The sequence below is a fragment of the Salvia splendens genome, chromosome 7 (genome assembly GCF_004379255.2).
Source record: "Salvia splendens isolate huo1 chromosome 7, SspV2, whole genome shotgun sequence".
NCBI classification, from domain to species: Eukaryota; Viridiplantae; Streptophyta; class Magnoliopsida; order Lamiales; family Lamiaceae; genus Salvia; species Salvia splendens.
In genome coordinates, this window is record NC_056038.1 from 35,571,316 (window position 1) to 35,594,196 (window position 22,881).

General features: G+C 33.8%; 2 protein-coding genes across 2 annotated transcripts; both read left to right on the top strand.

Moving 5' to 3' along the window:
- The first annotated feature begins 5,953 nt into the window (after positions 1–5,953).
- LOC121742732 (beta-amyrin 28-monooxygenase-like) lies at positions 5,954–7,835 on the top strand. Its single transcript, XM_042135973.1, has 4 exons — positions 5,954–6,477; positions 6,577–7,017; positions 7,103–7,272; positions 7,369–7,835. The coding sequence occupies exons 1-4, from the start codon at positions 5,991–5,993 to the stop codon at positions 7,666–7,668; spliced, it is 1,398 nt and encodes a 465-aa protein (XP_041991907.1). The 5' UTR covers positions 5,954–5,990; the 3' UTR covers positions 7,669–7,835.
- Positions 7,836–8,637: 802 nt separating this feature from the next.
- Positions 8,638–9,531, top strand: LOC121741077 (protein DMP7-like). Its single transcript, XM_042133769.1, has one exon. The coding sequence runs from the start codon at positions 8,785–8,787 to the stop codon at positions 9,376–9,378; it is 594 nt and encodes a 197-aa protein (XP_041989703.1). The 5' UTR covers positions 8,638–8,784; the 3' UTR covers positions 9,379–9,531.
- The last annotated feature ends 13,350 nt before the right edge of the window (positions 9,532–22,881 follow it).

A 22,881-nucleotide genomic window follows, 5' to 3' on the forward strand; every position in this document is an offset into this window, starting at 1 on the left:
TAAGAAGCTGGTATTTATTTAATAAAATTAAGAAAAAAATAAAATAGATATGTAGAGAAAAAAATGGGTAATAATATAATAACAAATATTAAAAGCAATGATTTTTGTCAAAAATGATTCATTTAATTTGAGACAAGCAATGATTTTTGTCAAAAATGATTCATTTAATTCGGACTTTAGAAAAAAATAGTATGACTCAATTAATTTAGAAGGAGTAACGAAATATACATCTTTTGGAATTAGTTTAATATTGTTGTGATAGGCTTTAACTTTTCTTAAGAAAAGTTCGTCTTTGGGATAGATTGGGATTGGAGGGGGTGAGAAATGTGACAAATTTATTTATGGGAAAGGGAAGGAATTTGAAGAGTTTAATAAGTGTGAATTTGTTAGCATATTCCGATGAGTGGGATCCAGCAAATTTTTATTGGGACTATTTGGATGGGATAAAAGCAAATCTGATAAAAGTTTGTTTCGAATTAGTGGGATAAAGACAACGAACAGAATTGTATCATTAATTAATTGTATTTTGTTAAATTTCAGTTTTAAATTATGGCTGAATTTATGTTCTATTTTCAATTTTATCTGATAGCCTCTGAAATAGCTAGGAAATGAAGAAATATTTATGTAAATGGAAGAATTACACTCTTATAGAGCAGCTGTAATTAAATAATAAATGTGGATGGATGGGTTTTATTTGAATTTACTAAATTGGTTGTCCGATGAATTGTTTTTTTTTCAGATATGTATTTTGAATCCTCAGATAATTCACACACACAATTGAATCGGAATAGGGCTAATGATGTTGGTTTTCTAACTATAACTACTACTTGGACTAAACTTAGAATTATCATACCAGTTTTACAATATTGGCTTTGATTCTAGTGTGTTTAACATCGTACGAGATGATTAATCGTCGATTTTAATTCAAAATTGAGAAAAAATAAAAAAAATGTGAAACTTCGAAAGAAACATTGGAAACGTGAGAAAAGGCAAAAAAAATCATAAACCGACACTAGCCATCGATGCTTTTGTCTGGTTAGATGCTATTCTAATTTTTTAAAACTAAATATCCCAACCCAACAGTGGCTCATTGAAACGTGGGAGGAAAAGGCAAAATCTACGCAAAAATCAATGATTTTGAACCGAAGCTGACGATCAATGCCCTTGTCGAGTTAAATACCATTCCAATTTTTCGAAACTTCAACCGCTAGTTCCGAATCAAATTCGTCAATTCATCCCTACCCAAAAGTGGCCAAACATAATGTAAATAGCCACCTATATTTAATAAATAACTAAAATGATTTTCCAAACTCGATTAAAATACAAATTGATATATGATGGTTAAGCTCCATTCGAAAGAGGGAAAAAATAAACAATTGAAAATAGCAGTTTTTGAAAAATTTACAGACAAATTATGTCGTTCTAATTTATTAATAGAAATGTTGCTGAGGACAAAATGCATTTTACAATTTATTACTCATAAATTTACTGCTGTCGCTCTCAAGAAAATCAAAATTATTGTTGTTATGACTGGAAAAGGCCAAACAATACTTTATATATGAGTTATGATCAAATTATTGAAATAGCAATAAGCCAAGTGAATAAAACAGAGTAATTCTTAGGATTACGTACTTATACAAGTTTCGAATATAATTTAGGGGCTAAAGGCTATAGAATATGAGGTAAAAATCAAGAATATTGATTAATTTATGGTCAGTTCTATGATTTTAAAGATTAGGAGTAAAAGTCATTAAATTTTGTTTCTTTGCAATTATTTTATAGCAACAAGTTTTAGGTGAAATTGTAGTAATGTGGCAGCCGAAAAGTTATCATCGTTGTTGAGTTAAACTATGTCATCAGTTCATAAATTATTTAATTTGAAATTTTAGAAATATATTAGTATATGTAGTGTAAGGGACAAAAAAAATTTACCATAGGATAACTGTGAGCAAATTTATATAAAAAAAAATTTGAACAGAGTCAAAAGTTAAATAGAGTCAAAAGTTAAATAGAGTAGTAGTTTATATTGACATAAATATTAAAGTGAAATAGAGTCGAAGCATCCATTACGCTGTCCCCCCACCGTCCATTAACCGTCCCTTAAACTACTATTTGAGGGTCCAACTATACTTTATTCCTCCATCCCTTAACTAAGGGACGGAACCTGCAACGCTCCGTCCCTTAACCGTCCCTTAAATTACTATTCATTCAATTTTATTTTTATTTTTTTTCAACCCAATTCAATTAAAACAAACACACTTTATTAAAAAAAAACCCACAACATAAAAAAATACACAACATAATTTAAAATTCAAATCTAGAGAAAAAAAACTACTCCACAGGCGAATCATTCAATTTCATTTTTTATTTTTTTTCCATTTTTTTTAATTCGAATTTTGTAAAAAAATATTTATTGCGTCAGCACTTGACGACGCCCACTCGCGGGCCGGCGAGTGGACGTCACGCATGATGCCGGGTCGCCTAGGCGCGTGGCGAGACGGCCCGTCGCTTGTCTCGGCGACACGGGACGCGGGACGGGGCGCGGGACAGCGAGCTGCAACGCGTCGGGCGACGGACCCGTCTCTCCGGAACGGGTCGCGGGACGCCGGTGCGACGCGTAGTGGATGCTCTCAAAAATTAAATAGAGTCGGTGGCCCAGTGAATTTAATATTGATTCCACTCGTGGGCTTGAAGTGATTTAATGAGAAACTTCACATCATAATTGGTACTACTACTCAACCTTAATTTACGGATAGTTTTTCTTTAATCAATCAATTTGGATATTTTATTTATTTTATATTAATTCAAGTTACATTTTTGTCTAAGTACTTTAAAACAATAGCGTAGTAGTGTGGTCAGTATTTTTAAGATTATATCATGATTTCGATAATGTTATAAAAGTGTAATGTACTGCTATATATTCATTAGAGATGTCAACATAGCTCAGAACTCGCGACCGATCAAAATAACTTGTCAAATATAGAGGATGTGAGTATAATCCAATATCCATTTAGTCCTTAATCTGAGTAGAAATGGCCCGAAATTGAAACAATAGTCCAATTAGTTCTTATACGTTAACACTTTTAAAAACACAATATTAATTTTGGTTGTTAGTTTTTAACTCGATTAATCAACTTGGTTAGCTCGGAACCTGAACATTTAGGCTAATTCAAAATCTGATGAGTTGACTCGATTGGCATCTCTCTCATGTTTTAATATACAAACTTTAATGAGCATAACAATTGCAAAATCAACCAATGAATATTGAATGGAATCTCAGTTAGTCCATAATTTCAAACTTCATTTCAAATGTACAAATAATTGGCGATGGAATTGTGGAGAAAGTCTACAATTTTGAACTGCTCTGTACCTAAAAAAGCAGTTGCATAGAAATTAAACTAAACATCAATCTTTTCTTCTTCTGTTTTTCTTCATTCAAACATTATTAATTGGTCCAATTAGCCTAACTGTTTGGTTTGTTGTCAATCAGTTAGATTGACAACTAATAATAATAAAATTAAAATTTTTAATGACAATAGAATGGAATTGAATCAATCATTTTCTTGGTAGGCTTGCTTATAAATGATGTGGACCAATGAGAAAGCAATAAGTTATTTTGGCCTCAAAGCTATATTAAGAGTCATATAGAAAAGCCCATGTATGTGATTGGATAAACTAAATTTGATCCTTTTCTTCTCAAATTAAATGAACTTGCTCAGTTAAATGTTCAAATATTGTGATGTTAAAAATTAGAGTAACATCCGTGCGATTCATGAATCACTAATTTTTTATATTAGTTTAAATTTTAAATAATTAAGTAATGACATAAAAAAAATAACACTGTAAATAAATGTACATACAATACCAAATTTAGCCTTGTACAAAATAATAATAAAAAATAGTAAATTCATAAATAATAACAGTAACATATTAACATGTGTGTTAATAAATCTGAATTAACTTAAAGTATGTATACCAATTATAAAGACTTTAGAATTTTAATTAAAAAGAAGTTCCTATAAAAAGTGAGTTTATCATTATAATAATTGACTATAAATGGAATAGCGAAAATACGAATCGCTGTTCTACACACTTACATATATAAGGTGAATCCAGCATTTGACCTTTTAGTTAGAAAATTAGAGTATCCTTAACAAGTAAAAATAATAATAAATAAAAAAATATTGCTTCTCTATTGAAACCAATGTTTTAAAAACCGGACCGGTGAGTGAACCGGCGAAGCTACTGGTTCACGGTTCAACCGGTCCAACCGGGTGAACCACTGGTCGAACCGTTTTACTATTACAAATTATATATATAATATATAAAATATATTCGATTTAATGAATGATGAAATAAACTCTATATATAACAACATACATTCAATATATAAATATTAAAAATATTAAAATTAGTAAATAATAAAATCTATCTATTTTTTTATCAATTAAATATACAAATTACAAGTTATTGTGAATAAAAATTTTAATATTTTAGATATAAAAATAGATAATTCATATTAATTCAAAAAAATTATATGGCAAAGTATATAAATATACATGAATTATTAGTTAGTTTTGATAAAAAAAATAGTAAATAATATGTTATAAACCTTAGGTATAACTACTTATATTTACATAATGTATCTATATTAAACAAATAATGATTAAATTTAGTATATGATAAATATATTATCATATTAATACCTTCTCACCATAATATAAATTTAAACATCAATGATTAGTTTGAGAAAATAAAAAATATTTTGTTTTAATATAATAATTAGTGTTCAAGTTATTACCAAGAAATGCTTGTGGTGGAGTGGTAATGGCCTTGGTATCTTGACCAAGAGGTCATGAGTTCGAACCCCATGCTACTAGTTTTATGGGACAAACCGGATCATGAGAAGTTGAGACGACACATAATAAAAAAAACCACGAAGCTAAAATTGAATATTCCCACCCAATGCGCTAAAATTTGAAGAGATTAGACACTGCTAAAAAAATTTAAAAATCAATAAAATCGGTTTTCGGTTCCCGGCCAGACCGGTTCGATCGGCCGGTTTCGGCGGTCAAGGCGGCCCAACATGCTACTAGTTTTATGGGACAAACTGGATCGGACTACTCACCGGTTCGCGGTCGGTCCAGTCCATTTTTTAAAACACTGATTGAAACACATGTTTAGACATGTGTTTAAACATGTCTAAAATTTGAATATTCCCACCCAATGTGCTAAAATTTGAAGAGATTAGACATTGCTGACGAGTGAGAATGAATCATACAAGAAAAATACTGATTGAAACACATGTTTAGACATGTGTTTAAACATGTCTAAAATTTGAATATTCCCACCCAATGTGCTAAAATTTGAAGAGATTAGACATTGCTGACGAGTGAGAATGAATCATACAAGAAAATGGAAAGTTCTTGTTTAAAATGAAACGTGACAAATTTATTTATGGGAAAGGAAAGGAGTTGGAGAGTTTATAACAAGTGTGACTTAGCATTTTCCAAGGAGTAGAAATGTAGAATCCAACAAATTTTTATTTTGACTTTTGAAGTGTAAAAAAGCAAAAGTTTGTTAGGAATAGAGTTTTGGAGAAAATACCAAAAATGTTCCATAAACAGCAGAATAATTACTATTCAAATTTAGCAATAATTATAGAAATATTTATCATTATATATGTAGGCAACAATGACCTAATTAAAAAGGTCAAGATTTGTTTTTCCACTAGACATTGATAATGCTGTTTATCTTCAATTAGAAATGAATGATGGTAGGTATTGATTAAGAGCATAATAAAAATCTGAAAATCGAAAGTATTTAGTGGTGGGATCATGGCTGCACCATTACCAAGTATGTGAGTAGTATGTGAATAATGTGACTAAAACGACAAAAATAATAAATACGCATTAGTTGTTAATGCTGTATATATATAGAAGAAGTGGTAACCAATTCAATCACAAACACAAACACAAACAAAAACAAATATGGATGCAGTTATGTTTCTCACCATTGCAACTCTTCTAATCTCCACAATTTTTGCGATGATTCGAAGGTCAAGAAATCGGAATCCGAATCTGCCCCCGGGCAGCCTCGGGTGGCCGCTCGTGGGCGAGTCGCTCGAGTTCCTCCGCGCCTCGGTCGACGGTGAGCCGGAGGAGTTTGTGCGGAGGAGGGTGAAGAAATATGACTCTCAAGTTTTCAAGAGTAGCCTAATGGGGGAGAATATGGTGTTCATGTGCGGAGCTGCCGGGAACAAGTTCTTGTTCAGCAACGAAAGCAAGGCGGTGACCGTGTGGTGGCCGGGATCCGTGAGGAAGCTGCTCGGGCCGTGCTTGGCCACGAGCACGGGTGACGAGGCGAGGCTCATGAGGAAGATGATCGCGTTGTTCTTGACCCCCGATGCCTTCTCGAAGCTTTATATCAAGACTATGGATATGGTCTGTCAGCAGCATATCAAAACTCAATGGGAAGGTCTTATTTAGTTTCTCTTATTTTATTCTCTGTTTATTTATTTTTTAAAAATATTGTTATCTTGTGGTGTGTGTTTAATTTTTTTTTTGTACTGAGCAGGTAAAGATGAGATCAAAGTGTTCCCGACGATCAAGCGATACACGTTTGGCCTTGCGTGTCGGCTTTTCATGGGGCTCGAGGACGAGGAGCATATCGGGAAGCTAGCTTCTATGTTTAATATTTTCCTCGTAGGGTTAATCTCGTTTCCGATAAATTTGCCCGGGACGAGATTCTGGAGAGGAAAGTTAGCTACGCATGCGATCAAGGCTGAAGTGCTCAAGATAGTGAGAGCGAGGAGATCTAGTTCCGAGCAGAAACTAGACCTTCTTAATCATCTGATTACCATCCCGGATGAGAGAGGCAAGTATATGACTGATTCCGTCATTGTCAACAATATTCTCATGTTGCTTTTCGCTGGACATGACACCACTAGTGTCACCATCACCATGACGATCAAGTGTCTCGCGGAACGCCCTGATATTTACGAAAAGGTTTTCAAAGGTATATATGTTTACCAACCTATCTTTCTTACTTTATTAATTTTATAATAAATAATTATTGTTTATGTTGATAATGATGATGGCAGAGCACGAGGGCATAGAGGAGTCCGTACAGTGGGAGGACCTACAGAAGATGAAGTACACATGGAGCGTTGCGTGTGAAGCGTTGAGGCTTACACCGCCCGTCATTGGTGGTTTTAGAGAAGCCTTGACTGACATAAGCTACGGGGGCTACCACATCCCTAAGGGATGGAAGGTATAATATATTCTTCATATACATTACTAGTAATAGTTGCATATGATATGATATGATATGATATGATATGATATGATTGATTGGTATTTATGTCAGTTGTTTTGGAGTGCCTCCAACACACACATGGACTCAAGCTTGTATCCGAGCTCGGCCGACTTTGATCCATCAAGATTTGAGGAGTCATCGGGGCCGGCCCCATTTACGTTTGTGCCATTTGGCGGGGGGCCGAGGATGTGCACCGGGAAAGAGTTTGCAAGGCTGGAATTACTTCTACTAATGCACAATTTGGTGAAAAGATATAGGTGGAAGCTTGTGTGTCCTAATGAGAAAATTTCATGTGATCCAATGCCCACACCTCTCCAAGGTCTTCCCATTCGTCTTCAACCGCATAACTAGTCTTTCTTTTGGACATCAAGATGGGGTTTTATTTTGCATTTGGGTTTGGTAATATATGTTGTGTTGAACTTTTAATTTATGGGGTTTTATTTTGCATTTGGGTTTGGTAATATATGTTGTGTTGAACTTTTAATTTAAATTTTAGTGCCCAATTTAATCTTGTCTAATATCTTGAAATTTGTCTATCACTCTTAAATTTACTTCTGTATGTCTTTAGAAAATCAAAATTATTGTTGTTATGATAAAAATAGGCCAAATCATATTTTATGTGTGATAAAATTGTTGAAATAATAACAAATCAAGTGACGAATACAGTTATTGTTACGATTTCTAATCAAAAGCAAATACAAGTTTCGTATAAAATTGGTATAATTAGCCTTGGTGTTGGTTAGATGTCAATCAGTTACAACTTTTAATAATAAAACTTTAATTAACAATAATTGATTGAATCAATCTTTTTTGATACTCAAACTATAACTGATATTGAACTATAAAAAGTAATAAGCTATTTGGGCCTCAAACTAAATCAATTGACATAAAAAAGCCCAAATACGTGATTGAAAACCCCATTGTGAGATTAAAAAATTCCTTGAATTATTTTATAGTACGCCATTACCAAGAAGTGATGGTTGATTTAGAGGTATTGTGTTAATGATTGTTTAATTATTGTTTTTTAGTAATATATGAAAATTTTGTAAAATATATCAAAATTATGACGTAATTAACACTAATAATTAATTGTCAATTAACAATCTAAAAATAAAGATAAAACTAATGAATCCTAGCCAATTATCTTTACACCTATATGAACCAGTGCTATAAACATTAGAGAAAATAAAAATTCATAACAAAAGTAAAATTGACACTAAAAATTTAGCACTATAAATAAATTAATAAAACTCCATAAAATTTATTGACGGTTGAAAACGCATTAAACTCACTAATTAAACGGTCCTTTAATTAGATTAACTCACTCCAAACCTATATATACATTTAAATCCCATTTATCAAACAAAACTCATTTTAATTAATTCCTCTCACACCATTAACCTCCCACTAATCGGGAACTAATTAATTAAATCCAAATCCCCAAAATCAATAAAAAAATTTAAAAAAATGGAAAATTCAGAAGCTCCGTTGCTCGAAGCGGTGGCGAAGCCGGCGAAGACGCCGCGGCAGATGGTGGTACGGAAGGCGTTCAAGGGGACGGCGCACCTCTCCAACCTCCTCCCCACCGGATCCGTCCTCACATTCCAATTTCTGTCTCCGATCGTGACGAACGAGGGAAAATGCCGGTCGATCGCGAGCCAGAGCGCCACCGCCGCCGTGCTGGCGTTCTGCGCCGCCACGTGCTTCGCGATGAGCTTCACGGACAGCTTCAGGGACGAGAGGGGGAAGGTGAGGTACGGCGTCGCGACGTTCCGCGGCCTGTGGGTGGTGGACGGATCCGGCGGGATGGCGGCGGAGGAGGCGGCGAAGTACCGCCTGAGATTCGTGGATTTCGTGCACGCTTTCCTGTCGATCGCGATCTTCGCGGTGGTGGCGATGTTCGATAAGAATGTGACCGGGTGCTTCTGCCCGTCGCCGTCGGAGGAGGCGATGGAGATGCTGACGACTCTGCCGGTGACGGTGGGGGCGGTGTGCGCGCTCTTCTTCGTGATGTTTCCGACGAAAAGGCATGGGGTTGGGTTTCCTCTGTCGCGGCGTTGATTGGATTTGATTTTGGGGATTTCGGGATTTGATTTTTGGGGATTAATTAATTGTTTGATTAATTCAATCTTAAAGGTTAATCATTGTGATTAATTTGTGTTTTGGAAAATGATACTTATTAATTATATTAATCGTGAGTTTTTGGATTGGCCGTGCATGAACATGTTAATCAACTTCTTAAACATAGAACAACGGCAACGTTTTGGTGTTATAGGAACGTATAGTGTAAGAAAAATTATTTTCACCACTATATTTTTTTGGTGTAATGGATGGGTGAAACGATTCGATTCAAAGGTAATAATTTAAATTGAGAGAGAAGGAAGCAATACGATAGTCATGCATTTGTTAAATCGCACCTATCGAATTAATCTGGTATTAGACTGATGCTTATAGTTTATGAACAGTAATCAGTCTTGACGGTCTAAGCCGGAATCAGCTTTATCAATTTACTAGTTCAATCCAAATATCTTCAGCCATTAAGCAACAGTTAACTCTAGCTAGGTTTGATATTAGAAAAAATCATTGAAAAATTAAGTATGGTTTTCATACTAGCACATAGGGATGTCAATCGGGCTAACCCGTTCGGGTTCGGGCCAACCCACTCGGGTTGCCGGACTATTTGGGTGCAGGGTATTCGGGTTATGAATTTTTCGGGTCATAAATTTTCAACCCTAACCCGCCGGGTTCCGGGCTAACCCATCGGGCGATTTGGGCTGACCCACGGGTTTCAGGTTGAATTGACATCCCTTTAACACAATTAGCCATTTAGAATTTTAGAGGAAATAAGGAATTCAACTTGCTTAATAACACAAATAAAGCAACCGAACACACTAAGCTAACTACTAACTTCTGTTTAATACTAAAATTTATTTTTCTAGCTTCCTCCTTACTCTAAAGCTTACACCACCTGCTGCTCCTGAAACGGTATGATGTTTCGTCGTAGAATCTCCTCCAAAATGGTAGATGTTTTGAGGCACAAAGTAGCTGTCTCTTGGCTTTCGAGTAACAACTCAACTTTCTTCATGACCACAACATCTACCCACAACCAAAATCCAGTGATGAAGAATGGAATAACGGGTACGACGGCTATGATGGATGAGCTACGTGGTATGAGTGTGTAATGACAGCGGATATAAGAAGGGTGATGATGACATATACGATAAACTTGAACAACCAACCCATGGTAGCGAAACAACACACATAATCAGAGAGTATGTTGATGATCTACACGAGGAGATGGAAACAGGGCATAGTGCAACGCCCCGTCACCCTACGAACAACAATAATTTCCCGTGCCTTGGTGGTTAGCTCAGCCACATAATCCAATAGCCTTCTCAATTCCGGGAAGATAGGCAGTGCCGATGCAGCTCGTCCAAACCTTAAATGAAATTCAAGTATGTCGCGGGGTGGATAGCGAGTAGTGGCGGTGCCGACTAACACTTGTACGAGCTAATGTGGAGGCTGAAAGAAAGCCATCTGTAATGAAAAATAATTGTGAATGAATATAGGTGAAAGTGTCATTTACAGAGAGTAATACATATGTAAACTTAATCACCGGTTACGAGTGCAAATGATGAAGTTCAACACTAACTCCAACCAAACACTAACATTGTTGAATTAGAAGCTAGCTTCCAATAGAAATCATGTATGCCTACAATCTAAATTACTCCCTCCGTCCCACTTTAGAAGTCTCAGTCACTTTTGCGCACTAGTTTTGCAAAATGAGTGCGCAAAAGTGACCAGGACTCCTAAAGTGGGATGGAGGGAATATGAGCTTGTGCAAGAGGTTTCCGATAAAGATTCAAGAGACATATAAAAATTAAAAAATATGGATCGAAAATGAATGCATTTGTCGTGTGAGCTACACTACTGACTATACCTATATAACTGAAACGACAACAATTTTATTCTTTAATTTTGATATAATTTGAATAACTCTATTATAGCCTTTTATTATTTTTGGATTTCACCATAATTATTTTCATGCTCTCAAAATTATGTGTAATTAAATCAATTAAACTAGAACTTGTACATTATGAGAAGATAATTACTTATTGAGAAGTTAGTACAGTAATATATTACTCCCTTCTTCCCCTCATTATGAGTGTCAATCTATGATTTTAGTTCGTCCGCAATTGAGAGTTTTGGTTTACTTTTACTTTACTATAGTAGGTAGGTCTCACATTACATTAACTCATACTAATAGTATTTTATTATTAAACCATAATATTATTATACAAAAAAAATTAGATCCATTCTACTATTCTTTATATTTTCTTAAAACTCGTATTGTACTCAAATGAAACTCCTAATGTCGAACCGTGAGACTATCTATTTATCTTCCAAACTTGTATTAATTCACCTACAATTTTTGTTGCATATTTTCACCGGTAGTGGAAATTTTCAGTTCTTCATAGAACTGGAGATCCATGTTCTTTACTAGTCTAGTCCTTTAGATTCTGACAAGCTTTGCCTACTCAAAGGTCATTATCTGACTTTGGGATATAGATTAGAAAGTTCCTGGTTGAGTACGAAGAACGTCACGTTGAGAAGGTGCAAACAATTGGCGATTCTCTAGAGAATCATATTGGTAATTCTAAATCGTAAGAAATTCATGATTTAGGGTTAAATTTTCTTAAGCAATAATTAATGTGTGTTCTTGTACTCAATTGATTGTTTAACATGTGAATAATTAATCTCATAATCAGTCAAAAAGATATATATGTATGATTTATTTGTGAATGCATGACTTTTGTTGTGCAAAGGGCACCAAACCCCAACACAACCATGTCCCGTGCCTTCGTTGTTAGCTCAATCATATAGTCCAACCTCCTTCTCAATTCCGGGAAGAGAGGTGGTGCCAGTGTAGCTTGTCCAAACTTCAAATGAAACTCAAGTATGTCGGCCGAACGGTGTTGAGTAGAGTCGGTGTCAACTAACGCGCGTATGAGCTCACATACTGTAAGACCATCCACCAGCCGAGCGCCGGCGCTGGGCGGTCTATTGCAGTCGCCCAGCGGGCGAATGGAGAGAGAAACCGCGCAGCGCTGGGCGGTCGCGTGGCGCTGGGCGATCCGCTCGGCGCTATTGCAGCGCCCGGATCGCCCAGCGCACCGCCTAGCGCAAAATTTAAATTTTTTTTTTCCGAAACACTATATATACGCGCTTTGCTCGTCATTTTCATTCGCACCACTTGTTTTAACGAGTACTCTCTCTATCTTAATTTATGTACAAGAGCAACAACGCGAAATGAGTAACGCTGGTGGTGGTAGTGGTGGTAGCGGAGGGGATGCTGAGGAGTACGAACGTCGAATGGCCGAAGCGTTGGACGCCTATACGACCAACGCGATAAACCAATGGATGGAAAGGGCCTTGCAGCCGGCGATACCTCGACCTCCCCCAGTGGTCCACCGCCGCAGTGTGATTGATCTGGATCACGTAGCTGCACATCAGCGCCTATACAAAGACTACTTCGCACAGGAGCCTCGGTTCAACGCCAACCTTTTCAGGCGTCGTTTTAGGATGAGCAGGGATCTGTTTATGCGTATTGTCAACGCATTGGAGTCTCGATATCTGTATTTCCGCTTCAGGCACGATGCGGCTGGCAGACCCGGCCACACACCTATTCAAAAGTGCACTGCGGCAATCTGGTAGTTGGCCTACGGAGGCGCGGCAGACATGTGGGACGAGTATCTCCACATCGGTGAGACGACTGCCCTGCAATGTCTGAAGAATTTCTGTCTGGGAGTGATAGAAGTATTCGGTGATCAGTATCTCCGAACGCCTACCCCCGAAGACTGCCAAGATCTGTTGCGAATGCACGGGAGTCAGCATGGGTTCCCGGGTATGTTAGGCAGCATAGATTGTATGCATTGGGAGTGAAAGAACTGTCCCGCGGCCTGGAAGGGGTTCTACACGTCCGGCTACAAGGGAAAGAATCCCACGATGATCCTGGAGGCTGTAGCTGATTACCGGCTTTGGATTTGGCACACGTATTTTGGGATAGCTGGTTCGAACAACGACCTCAACGTCCTCAACTCGTCGCCACTTTTCAACGAGCAGTGCCAGGGCGTCGGTCCGGCCATCAGTTTTGTCGCCAACGGCAACCAACATGATATGGGCTACTACTTGGCGGATGGGATATACCCTAGGTGGCCCGTCTTTGTGAAGACGATCCGATGCCCAGGAGATGAGAAGAAGGCCTACTTTGCGGCACGGCAGGAGTCGGCGCGCAAGGACGTGGAGCGCGCATTTGGTGTGCTCCAGTCTCGATGGGCGGCAATTAAGGGTCCAACGCGTTTGTGGAATGTCCAATGCATTGCTGATATAATGTACCCCTGTATTATCATGCACAACATGATTGTCGAAGATGAAGGTGGCGAACTGACCAATTGGGTCAACGACGATAATGAAGCCGGTCCAAGCCACGGCGTGGCCACCCCCAACGTACGGAGTGGGGTACCTCACGATGAAGCCGGCCTCCTACAAGCACATGCCGACATGCGCCAAACGACGGCTCATATTCGACTCCAAAAGGATTTAATTGAAGAGTTATGAGCGCGGAGGATTGACCGCCGTTAGTTTTTTTTAATTATGTAATTTTTTTTAATTAATGTACTTTTTAATTTTATTAATATTAGTGAATTTTCTTGTTTTATGTCGTAAATTTAATTCCGTATATTGTGTGATTGTTAATTATTTCATTTTGTATATATTTGTTAATAGTGATGTTAATAGTGATGTGGATAGTATGTGGCTGGGCTATTGCTGGGCTATTTGCTTGTTTTGATGATGTGGCAGGAGGATTTTTAGTGCTGATGATGTGGCAGTGGCTAGGCTATGGCTGGGCTATTGCTGGGCTATTCCTATTGTGGATGGTCTAATGGAGATGAACTATTAAGATGAATTATGGATAAGAGTTAGCACCAAGAGCATATAAGAACTATGACTGAATAGAGGTGAACTATGAATAATAGTTAGTTATTTGTGTTGTTAAACAAGTTTGAATTCCTTATTTCCTCTAAAATTGTAACGTTTGTTTAATTGTGTTAGTATGAAAACCTAGCGTTGGGTCTTCATGATCGAGCGTTTTTATAAGTACTATAAGTATTTCTATTTGTCACCTTTAAGTTGTATTGGACCTTGTGATTTTAGCCAAGATTCCGTTATTACAGTATTATTTAGTGTTAAATAGTACTCCAATCTCCTTCTCCATTCCGGGAATAGAGGCTGATACGAGCATAATATTCATATATCCTTTATTTAGTCTATTATTGATTTACCATATCTTTCTCATATATACTTAAATATTTTTTTTCTTGTTCGTTAAGTTAGGTTTAACACTATGAATAGGAGACATTGTCAATTTGGTATTATACCAGTAGCTATGATTTTCGAATTGTAACCAGTTTTGACTGGTCGAACTGGAAAAGGCTTTATCAGTTCTACTAGTCCGGTCCAAATATCTTGAACCGTTAATTGACAATTAACTTTCTATCTTGGGTTGACATTGGGAAAAATTGTTGAAAAATGATTAAAAAAAAAAAAAAATTGGTCAGTTTTGAATTGAAGCTATAACTGTTGGTTTCGATGCAAAACGGATTTGCGAAATTTCTTTATGGATTAATTGTGGTTACCAACTATCGGAGTTGGAACCGGCAATTTTTGGACCGGAATCATCGCTATGAGAGCCGAAATTTCGTTGGGCTAAGACTCTTTTCAGATTCATTAGTTTAGGCGTTGAGCTATAATTAATCAACAAATTGGGCTTATATCAATTTAATTTATGAAAACTGTTTTGACTTTTGAACAATATTTTGGTTGGGCTTTTGTTCTAAGGGAAGGCTAATTTTTGGCACCGACACTATTTGTAACTTTTAAACTTATTTAGGCCTTTATAAATTTTTTTCCATGTACATGATTAGATTCTAATTTATCTACAAAACGATCTTCCTATAATAAATTGAACTACTAAACTTTGAAAAATTATTTTTAAATGTTCTTTTTCAGTAAGGGCTTCCACTATAGTGAATTTTTGGCCTAAAAGCCCGAGAATTTGATTTCTTTTTATTTACGGAGGATTTGTAAGTTTGTAAAGGATGAATTTATGTAAGTAGCAAAAGAGAGGTGACACGTAGTGCACGTGCACCGGACCGGATGCGTGCAGTGTGCACTATGAGACTGCATGCGGCCAATATGTTCGTTGTGGTTGGGCGACTCACTACAATTTTTTTCTCACTTTTTTTTAATTTCAATAAATGAACCTTTTATTTTTCATTTCTCGGTCAATTCAACTCTTTGTTTTATTTTATTTTATTTTATTTGTTTTTTTATTTAATTTCTGTTTTTTGTTTCCATTTCATTAAATTTTTCTGGCTTTTTTCGTTCCCATTTCTTTCCTATTTACCTTTTTTTCTTTAATTATTTATTCGATATTTTTAGTTTATTAAAAAAATCTAATATAATAAAACTTGTGAATAATTGCTAATATAATTAAAAGCAAATTTGTTTCTACTCGTTTCTAATATTACAAGTAAACTTAATTACTGTAGTTATTACTGGTAGGTGAGAAAACTCCCCAACATAAGCAAAATAGAAATTACCATATCTGGAAAAAGGTTATAAACGTAAAACAAGAAAACACATACGCATTTAGGAAGCAAGCATATTCCTCACTCGTTGCCACATATCATCGAAAGTAACATATCAATTGGCGTATGCCTCTTCTTATCTGGAGAAAATTAATTTTATTTAAACTGTTTTAGCATATATATGTAATTAACCAATTTGTTTGTTCATTAATCCTTCCTAATTTGTGCACATAAGGATTTAGACCCTCATCTATCCTCTATATTTGTCAATGTTATAGTCAAACGTTTAAATTAATTACTTATCGAACTATCAAAAGACTCTAATTCTATTATACCAGTTCCGAACTTAATTTTTAATGTTTGAGGGCGAAATTGACAACATATTACAACCAAGATTAATTTTGCAAAAACTGTAATGTTATTAACAGTAATTACAACAAAGTTTAAAATATAGATTCAAATTGAAATTAGTCTCTTTCATAAGTATATTTTGGGAAAAAAAATTAGACAATGCACATGTCCGCCACACGCGTGCGGATGTGTCACTATGCTAGTGCACTTAGTTAATTTATGTAGACATTTCATTTAATTTTATTTTCAGCTTAACACCCCCTCTATTTTGTGTAAATTATGTGTAGTTATTTTACTAAAAGCTCACGACCTCATTAAATTTTTGTCTAGGTATGGGATACATGGTCTTAGAGTGAGAATGCTTGACAAACGATAGCAAAACCAGGTATAAAATCGTAGGCTCGGATTCAGTGAAAAATGTTGTCGTCCATATTAAAAGATTGAGGCGATGGTAATTAGCAATGAACCGACTGTGAGATGGTCTACCTCGACCCCATGGGATATATGGCTAGTTGGCCATTGTTCACATACAAATGGAACAAGTGAATAGTTATACTTAATTGACAACAAGAGTAATATTATAAATTTGACATTGCTTTTATGGTTCTATAAAATGACATGAGAAAAAAAATTATTTTAGTTTAAAGAGATAAAATATTGTAATAGGACATTTTCGTGAGTTATCTGAGTATATATATTATAAGTATTTTTTTTATAAATACGAATCGTGCTCAAGCCATGACATGATGGTGAGCCAAGAGCTCAAAAGAATAATAGAAACAAAGTCGCCATAAAATTAAAAAAACGGAGGTCATGGGCTGAAACAAACACCCCACAAACCTCAGAAAACAAACACAACCAAAACAAAAACAAGGAGAGCAGTCATGAGAGCGCTACTAACTAGCAACGCAAGATACCAAGCAACGAGAACAACAAAAAAAACGCCTATATTTGTATTTGTGTATACTGGGTGAATTTTATGTAATTATTTACCACATGCATAACAAATACTCTTATGCAATAGAGAAGTGGAGAAACGAAATGATTTCTCAACTTGGCGACAAACTCATCAAATTCCATAAATCGATATTTAGCAGATTTCATACTTACGTATATATAACTCTTGATATTAAACTGAATGTGTCTCTTTCACCTATGATAATTTAATTTTACAATTGAAAAGTTAAACCATATACCTCCAAATTAAAATGCCAACGGAAATGTGAATCTTATACGTACATACAAACAAACTAATGGCAACCACAAGAATAAAGAAGGAACAAAAATAAAATATACTATATGGGCAATATACATTTATTAATTCATAAATAAAATTTTCGTTGTAATATTTATACTAATATAATAACAAAAAAGTATTTGTAATAGTTGTTTGACTATTTAGTTATACTAAAATAGTAATCAATGTACTTCAATTTTATGAACAGAATTAGTGTACTGCAATTTTTATAAGCAGAATTAGTGTTTTAGGTATTTTACATTAAAATCGATTCGCAGATATTAATTAATTTTCAAATATATATTATATAATTATCCTTATTCAATAATTTAGAAAAATATAATTGAATGTCTCCAAATTTAGGAAAATTTAGTTAACTTTGGGTCATCTTCTAATGCTTATAGCACCATAATCCAAAATTAAGATCAAATCTACAGCCTTATATTTTAAAATGAGTGTATGAGATTAAATCTTATGAATTTCAATAAATAGTAAACAAAATATCAATAAAAGGGGTAAGATCGTCATTCTGTTATCATATCATAATTTTCGTATTTTTTTAATTATATCAACATAGGTAATAACAAATATCAACACAATTACATGAAAATATCAACACATATTTATTGAGATTTTTACATGGTTTTATTGAGATTTTATATGCATTATATTGAAATTTTTTGAGGCATTTGATGATAAAAATATGCTTGTCAACATTTACGAAAACTGAAATAAAAAATATCAAATTTCAGCATCTGAACGTCGTTGGAACATATGCAATTGAGATCTCGTTAGAATCCTTATAAAATTACCGTTAATTTGATATATTTTTTGCGAAAAAATAATTTAAATCGATAGAGTTACGTAAATTTAAAAGTTTTGGGATAATTTTAATAAGAGAGAATTGACATTAATACCCTTTAATTTTAATTAATAACTATTTAAATTTAAATATAATCCACTTGACATTATATCAACCACTAGATCTCCTAATCTAATGGTTAAGAATTGATCTGATTTTAGATTGATAATTAGTTAGCAATTTATCATCTCCCTGCTTAGCATATCTGTACAATTATATGCATATCAAATTTAGAGGAATTTAATATAATTAACAATAAACAGACAGTAGTCGTATTAAGTCTCTAAATAGTTTCATTTGTTACAAGAAAATAACTCATACGGTATATTAACAAGAAAATAACTCATACAGTATATTATTGTTGATGAAACAGTAGTATTTACTTTTTATATTTATATATAAACAGTAAATACTAGTATAAATTTGAAAGTACGTCCAATAATACTCGTGAGTTTAATTTCAATCATTCGATAAATAAAACTCAAGACTTATTTCGGTAAACTAAGCAAACTTGAGAACGACAATATTCGACTTCTGAGTCTTGATTGATTTTCACCTTAATCATAAGTATTAACTTTGACTAAATTAAGATGCCATCAATCGATTAGTAACAACTTGCCCTATATATTTGATACAATCTTAAAGCAAATTACTCTTAAATGAAATGACATACTATCTCCATCTACATATTCTATTATTCACTTTAGATAGTCAATAAAAACTAATCACCTTCTATTTTTGTTGTAAGTGTTTGCTTTAATAAGATATATCTCATTATTTAGCAATAACATACTCAATTAATTTTACTCTATCATTTTCATACTTTACTAATTATGTATTAAAATATTTAACGTCCACTACTATTACCGAAAATATTATTATAATTTTTTTCTAAAGGCCCCACAGAAGATTTTGAGGGTGATTGAAGCATCTCTATGCCTCTAACACAAGAAATTTAAATTATTTCCAGCCTTGAGTAAGATGCATATATATATATATATAAACATGCTCAGATATCAATATACAAATATACACACACATACACATGTGTGTGTAAGAAAGAGAGAGAGAAAGTTGATAATGATAATTATAACCAGTCTGAAATTCAATAATGGAAGAAAGGTAGGGTCTAAGGCAGCAATCTTGATAGGGGGGACCTCTTTAACACAAGTCCTAATAAAATAATTACAAAATAGTTGGAGGGCCTTTCACCTTTGTGCTAAAAGCAAGTGAAATTAATAATACAACAAAACCAACAAGTATAATTTATTTTCATAGGGTCCCAATTGTGGTGACAGTCTATCATGTCCACAATTAAGACATTGGTGTCTTTTCTAACAAAATGCTAAGATGTGTCATTTTAAAGTGTGTCCAAATAAGATGGCTCAGTCATGGTCCCAAAATCCACACTCCATTATACCCCACCATTTTCTAAGATAAACCCCTTCAGCATTTCATGGTCCATGAAAACAACTCCTTTCACAAACTACACTCAATTTTTTAGGTGGCACAATCTTTTTGCTTCATTAAATAGTTTAATATCTTGAATCTTGATGATGGAATTGGATGTTTGTATATATAGAGAGAGATGGAGGATTAAGTATAATTTTGTGTTTACAATAACTAAAAACTTATTTATGTACCGGATGTTGATAAATTGTTTTTATTTAAAGAGATTTTTTTCCATGTTACAATAAATGCTCAGAGCTATACAATGACTAAAGGTTCAATATAGAATACAGTAGTAAAGTAGACAAAATACAATGGTAAGGAAAAAAAGACACACACACAAAGAATTACCACCTAGCAAACAACCACGAAAAATAAGTAACAACACATCAAAATCAAGTCACAAAAGCAAATTCAAATCACACCCAAGATACTACGTGGAAGCTCAAATGGCTAGAAAATGAAAGAATTAAGAGAACATACGGATACCTAGGAAGTTACAAATAAGAAGAGTTATCATTTTGTATGCATACATAAATGTTTATTGCCATTTATTTCCAAATCAATAATCCTTTTTAAGCATATTTAAAAAAATCCTTTTTAAGCCATTTTTTTCTTTTTATCGTTATTTAATTCTTTTTGGGCTTTTTTTTCCTACTAATACTCCAATGCCGAAATTATAATACTGGAGGAAATTAAGTTGAAATATAATAATATATGGAGAAAAGAAAGTCTATTTTCATATGTTATATTTTGCTGTATGTTCATACTACTTTGGTCTTGCTCACTGTGGACCGATCAATTCTACTTATGGTACGTGAGAATTGGAAAATTTTATTAAATTCGACTTTTAAAGCAGCTATTGACACTATGGAGTCGATCGAGGCAGCTCCGTCACAAATTTCAGGGTTAGAGTTAACTTTTCTTTGCATCCACCATCCAGTACCAACTATGGATGTTGCATCACTTATATCCTTCAACGTCGTTGATGACCTTCTTCATTGTATTTGCATGCTCAAGCCACTTGGACATAAAAAAAATAAAAACTTGTCTTTATGTCTTAACTAGAAATCCATATAAATCGTTAAATTTATCTAATTAATTGATTAATATATGTACACTATCAACTAATTCCATTTTTATTCATATTAATTTTTTTTATTGATAAGTGAATAATAAATAAATAGTAAAAGCCACTTCACATGGACTTGAACCTCAGACCTTTCGTCTCGGGTTTTAACCACATGCATTTCCATGTATGGTCATATTAGCTTTGTATAATTAACATCGCATTAATATTATTATTATTATTATTATTATGGTATACAATTTTATTTTTTCTTCAAGAGCTAAAAATAATTAACAACGTAGACATTCTATGAGTCAAATTTTGTAATAATATTGTTCAATAAATACAATTATACAATCATGATACATCTGACCTTGAAAATACTTGATATCAGAAAAATGGACCAAAATATCATAAGAACGGACTTCTCAGACTGAATAGATTTGATAAAAAAAATGAAAATGAAAAATAAACAAACAAAAAGGAAAACTTAAATGTCGGTTTGAGTACGACTACGAGACAAATATTTTTTCAATAAAATCTAACTTCTGTGGTAGAAATGGTAGAAGCTTTTCATTAATGATTTAGATTTTATTGTATGTGGCTTCTAAAATTGACGGCATATGTTTCTTAAGTTGTCAATTTTTTCGAACTATATCTCCAATTATGAAAAAATAATAATTCATGGGGCATAATTAACATTATATATAGCTTACATATAAGATATATACCCACCATGTTTTACAATAGTTTTTGAATTTGTGGAGTACTATTATTGATATTACATAAATTTCTTAGTTCTCCATATAAACTCTAGTAAAAATATAGTCTGCACCAACAATTATTTATAATTAAATTATTTATTCATCTTTATAGTTTTTTAATGTTATCATCTCAATAATTTACCAAACGTATCATGATTCAAGAATGCGTCAAGGAATATTGAGATTTGATTTTAAATGCTGCATAGTCTTAATTAAGGGGTGAGAATTCTGTTTCAAAGAATAAATACTTTATAGTAACTGAAATTTTTCCCAATTCCTGGACGAATTATGATTTAAAAAGCTTAAAACAATTCTATATTATCTCGTAATAGCATTTTAAATAAATCATTCTTTCTGTCTTAAACGTATATTTACGTATATTTTATTTAAAATTTTATACATGCATTATTTTGATAAAGTTAACTACATGGTTAATAAAGCAATATAAAGCTTTTTTCCTTTAAAAAAACTAGTGGAGAGTGAAACATATAGAGATAGAGAGTGTGTTGACTTAACAGTTCTTGAATTGGCCATATACGGACCAAAATAATTCTATGGTTTATTATGAATTTTGGATACACATATAGATTTTTTTTTATTAAATTAAGATCAAATTAGCTTTAGAAGTGTACATGTATTCTAAGAGCTAGCTCATAGTTTTATGACCTAATAACTTCTAGGGTCATCTAGAATTGAATTTAATAAATAACTTTTCATGCTTTTATAGGGACAAATAAGAGTATATATATGCGCAATGAAAATATATGAGAACACTATATTTTTTTCCCTAAAAAGTTTGGATCATGAAAGAAAATTTGTATCGACTACCAGATGTACTTAGTATGAATCATTTTTTTTTCATATTGGACAAATTAAAACATATGCAACGGATATTATATATGGTGATACGGAAGCATACATGGATTTGAATATTTACTTGAATTAAATTTGATGGAAGTTTTCTAATTGATACTAATAAAATGAGAAAATGTAATTCTCTGAAGGAGACTGTGGGGGATGCTGACTGGATGCGGACTACATTTGTAAGGTGTAAATAGGTAAATCAATCTTGTTTGTTGGTAACGGTTAGTGATTGTATTAGGTGATTATTATATGTCCAAAAATCTAAGTATAGTTTTCACTTTATTGGTAGTAACTCTTTATTATTTTTCACTTTAATG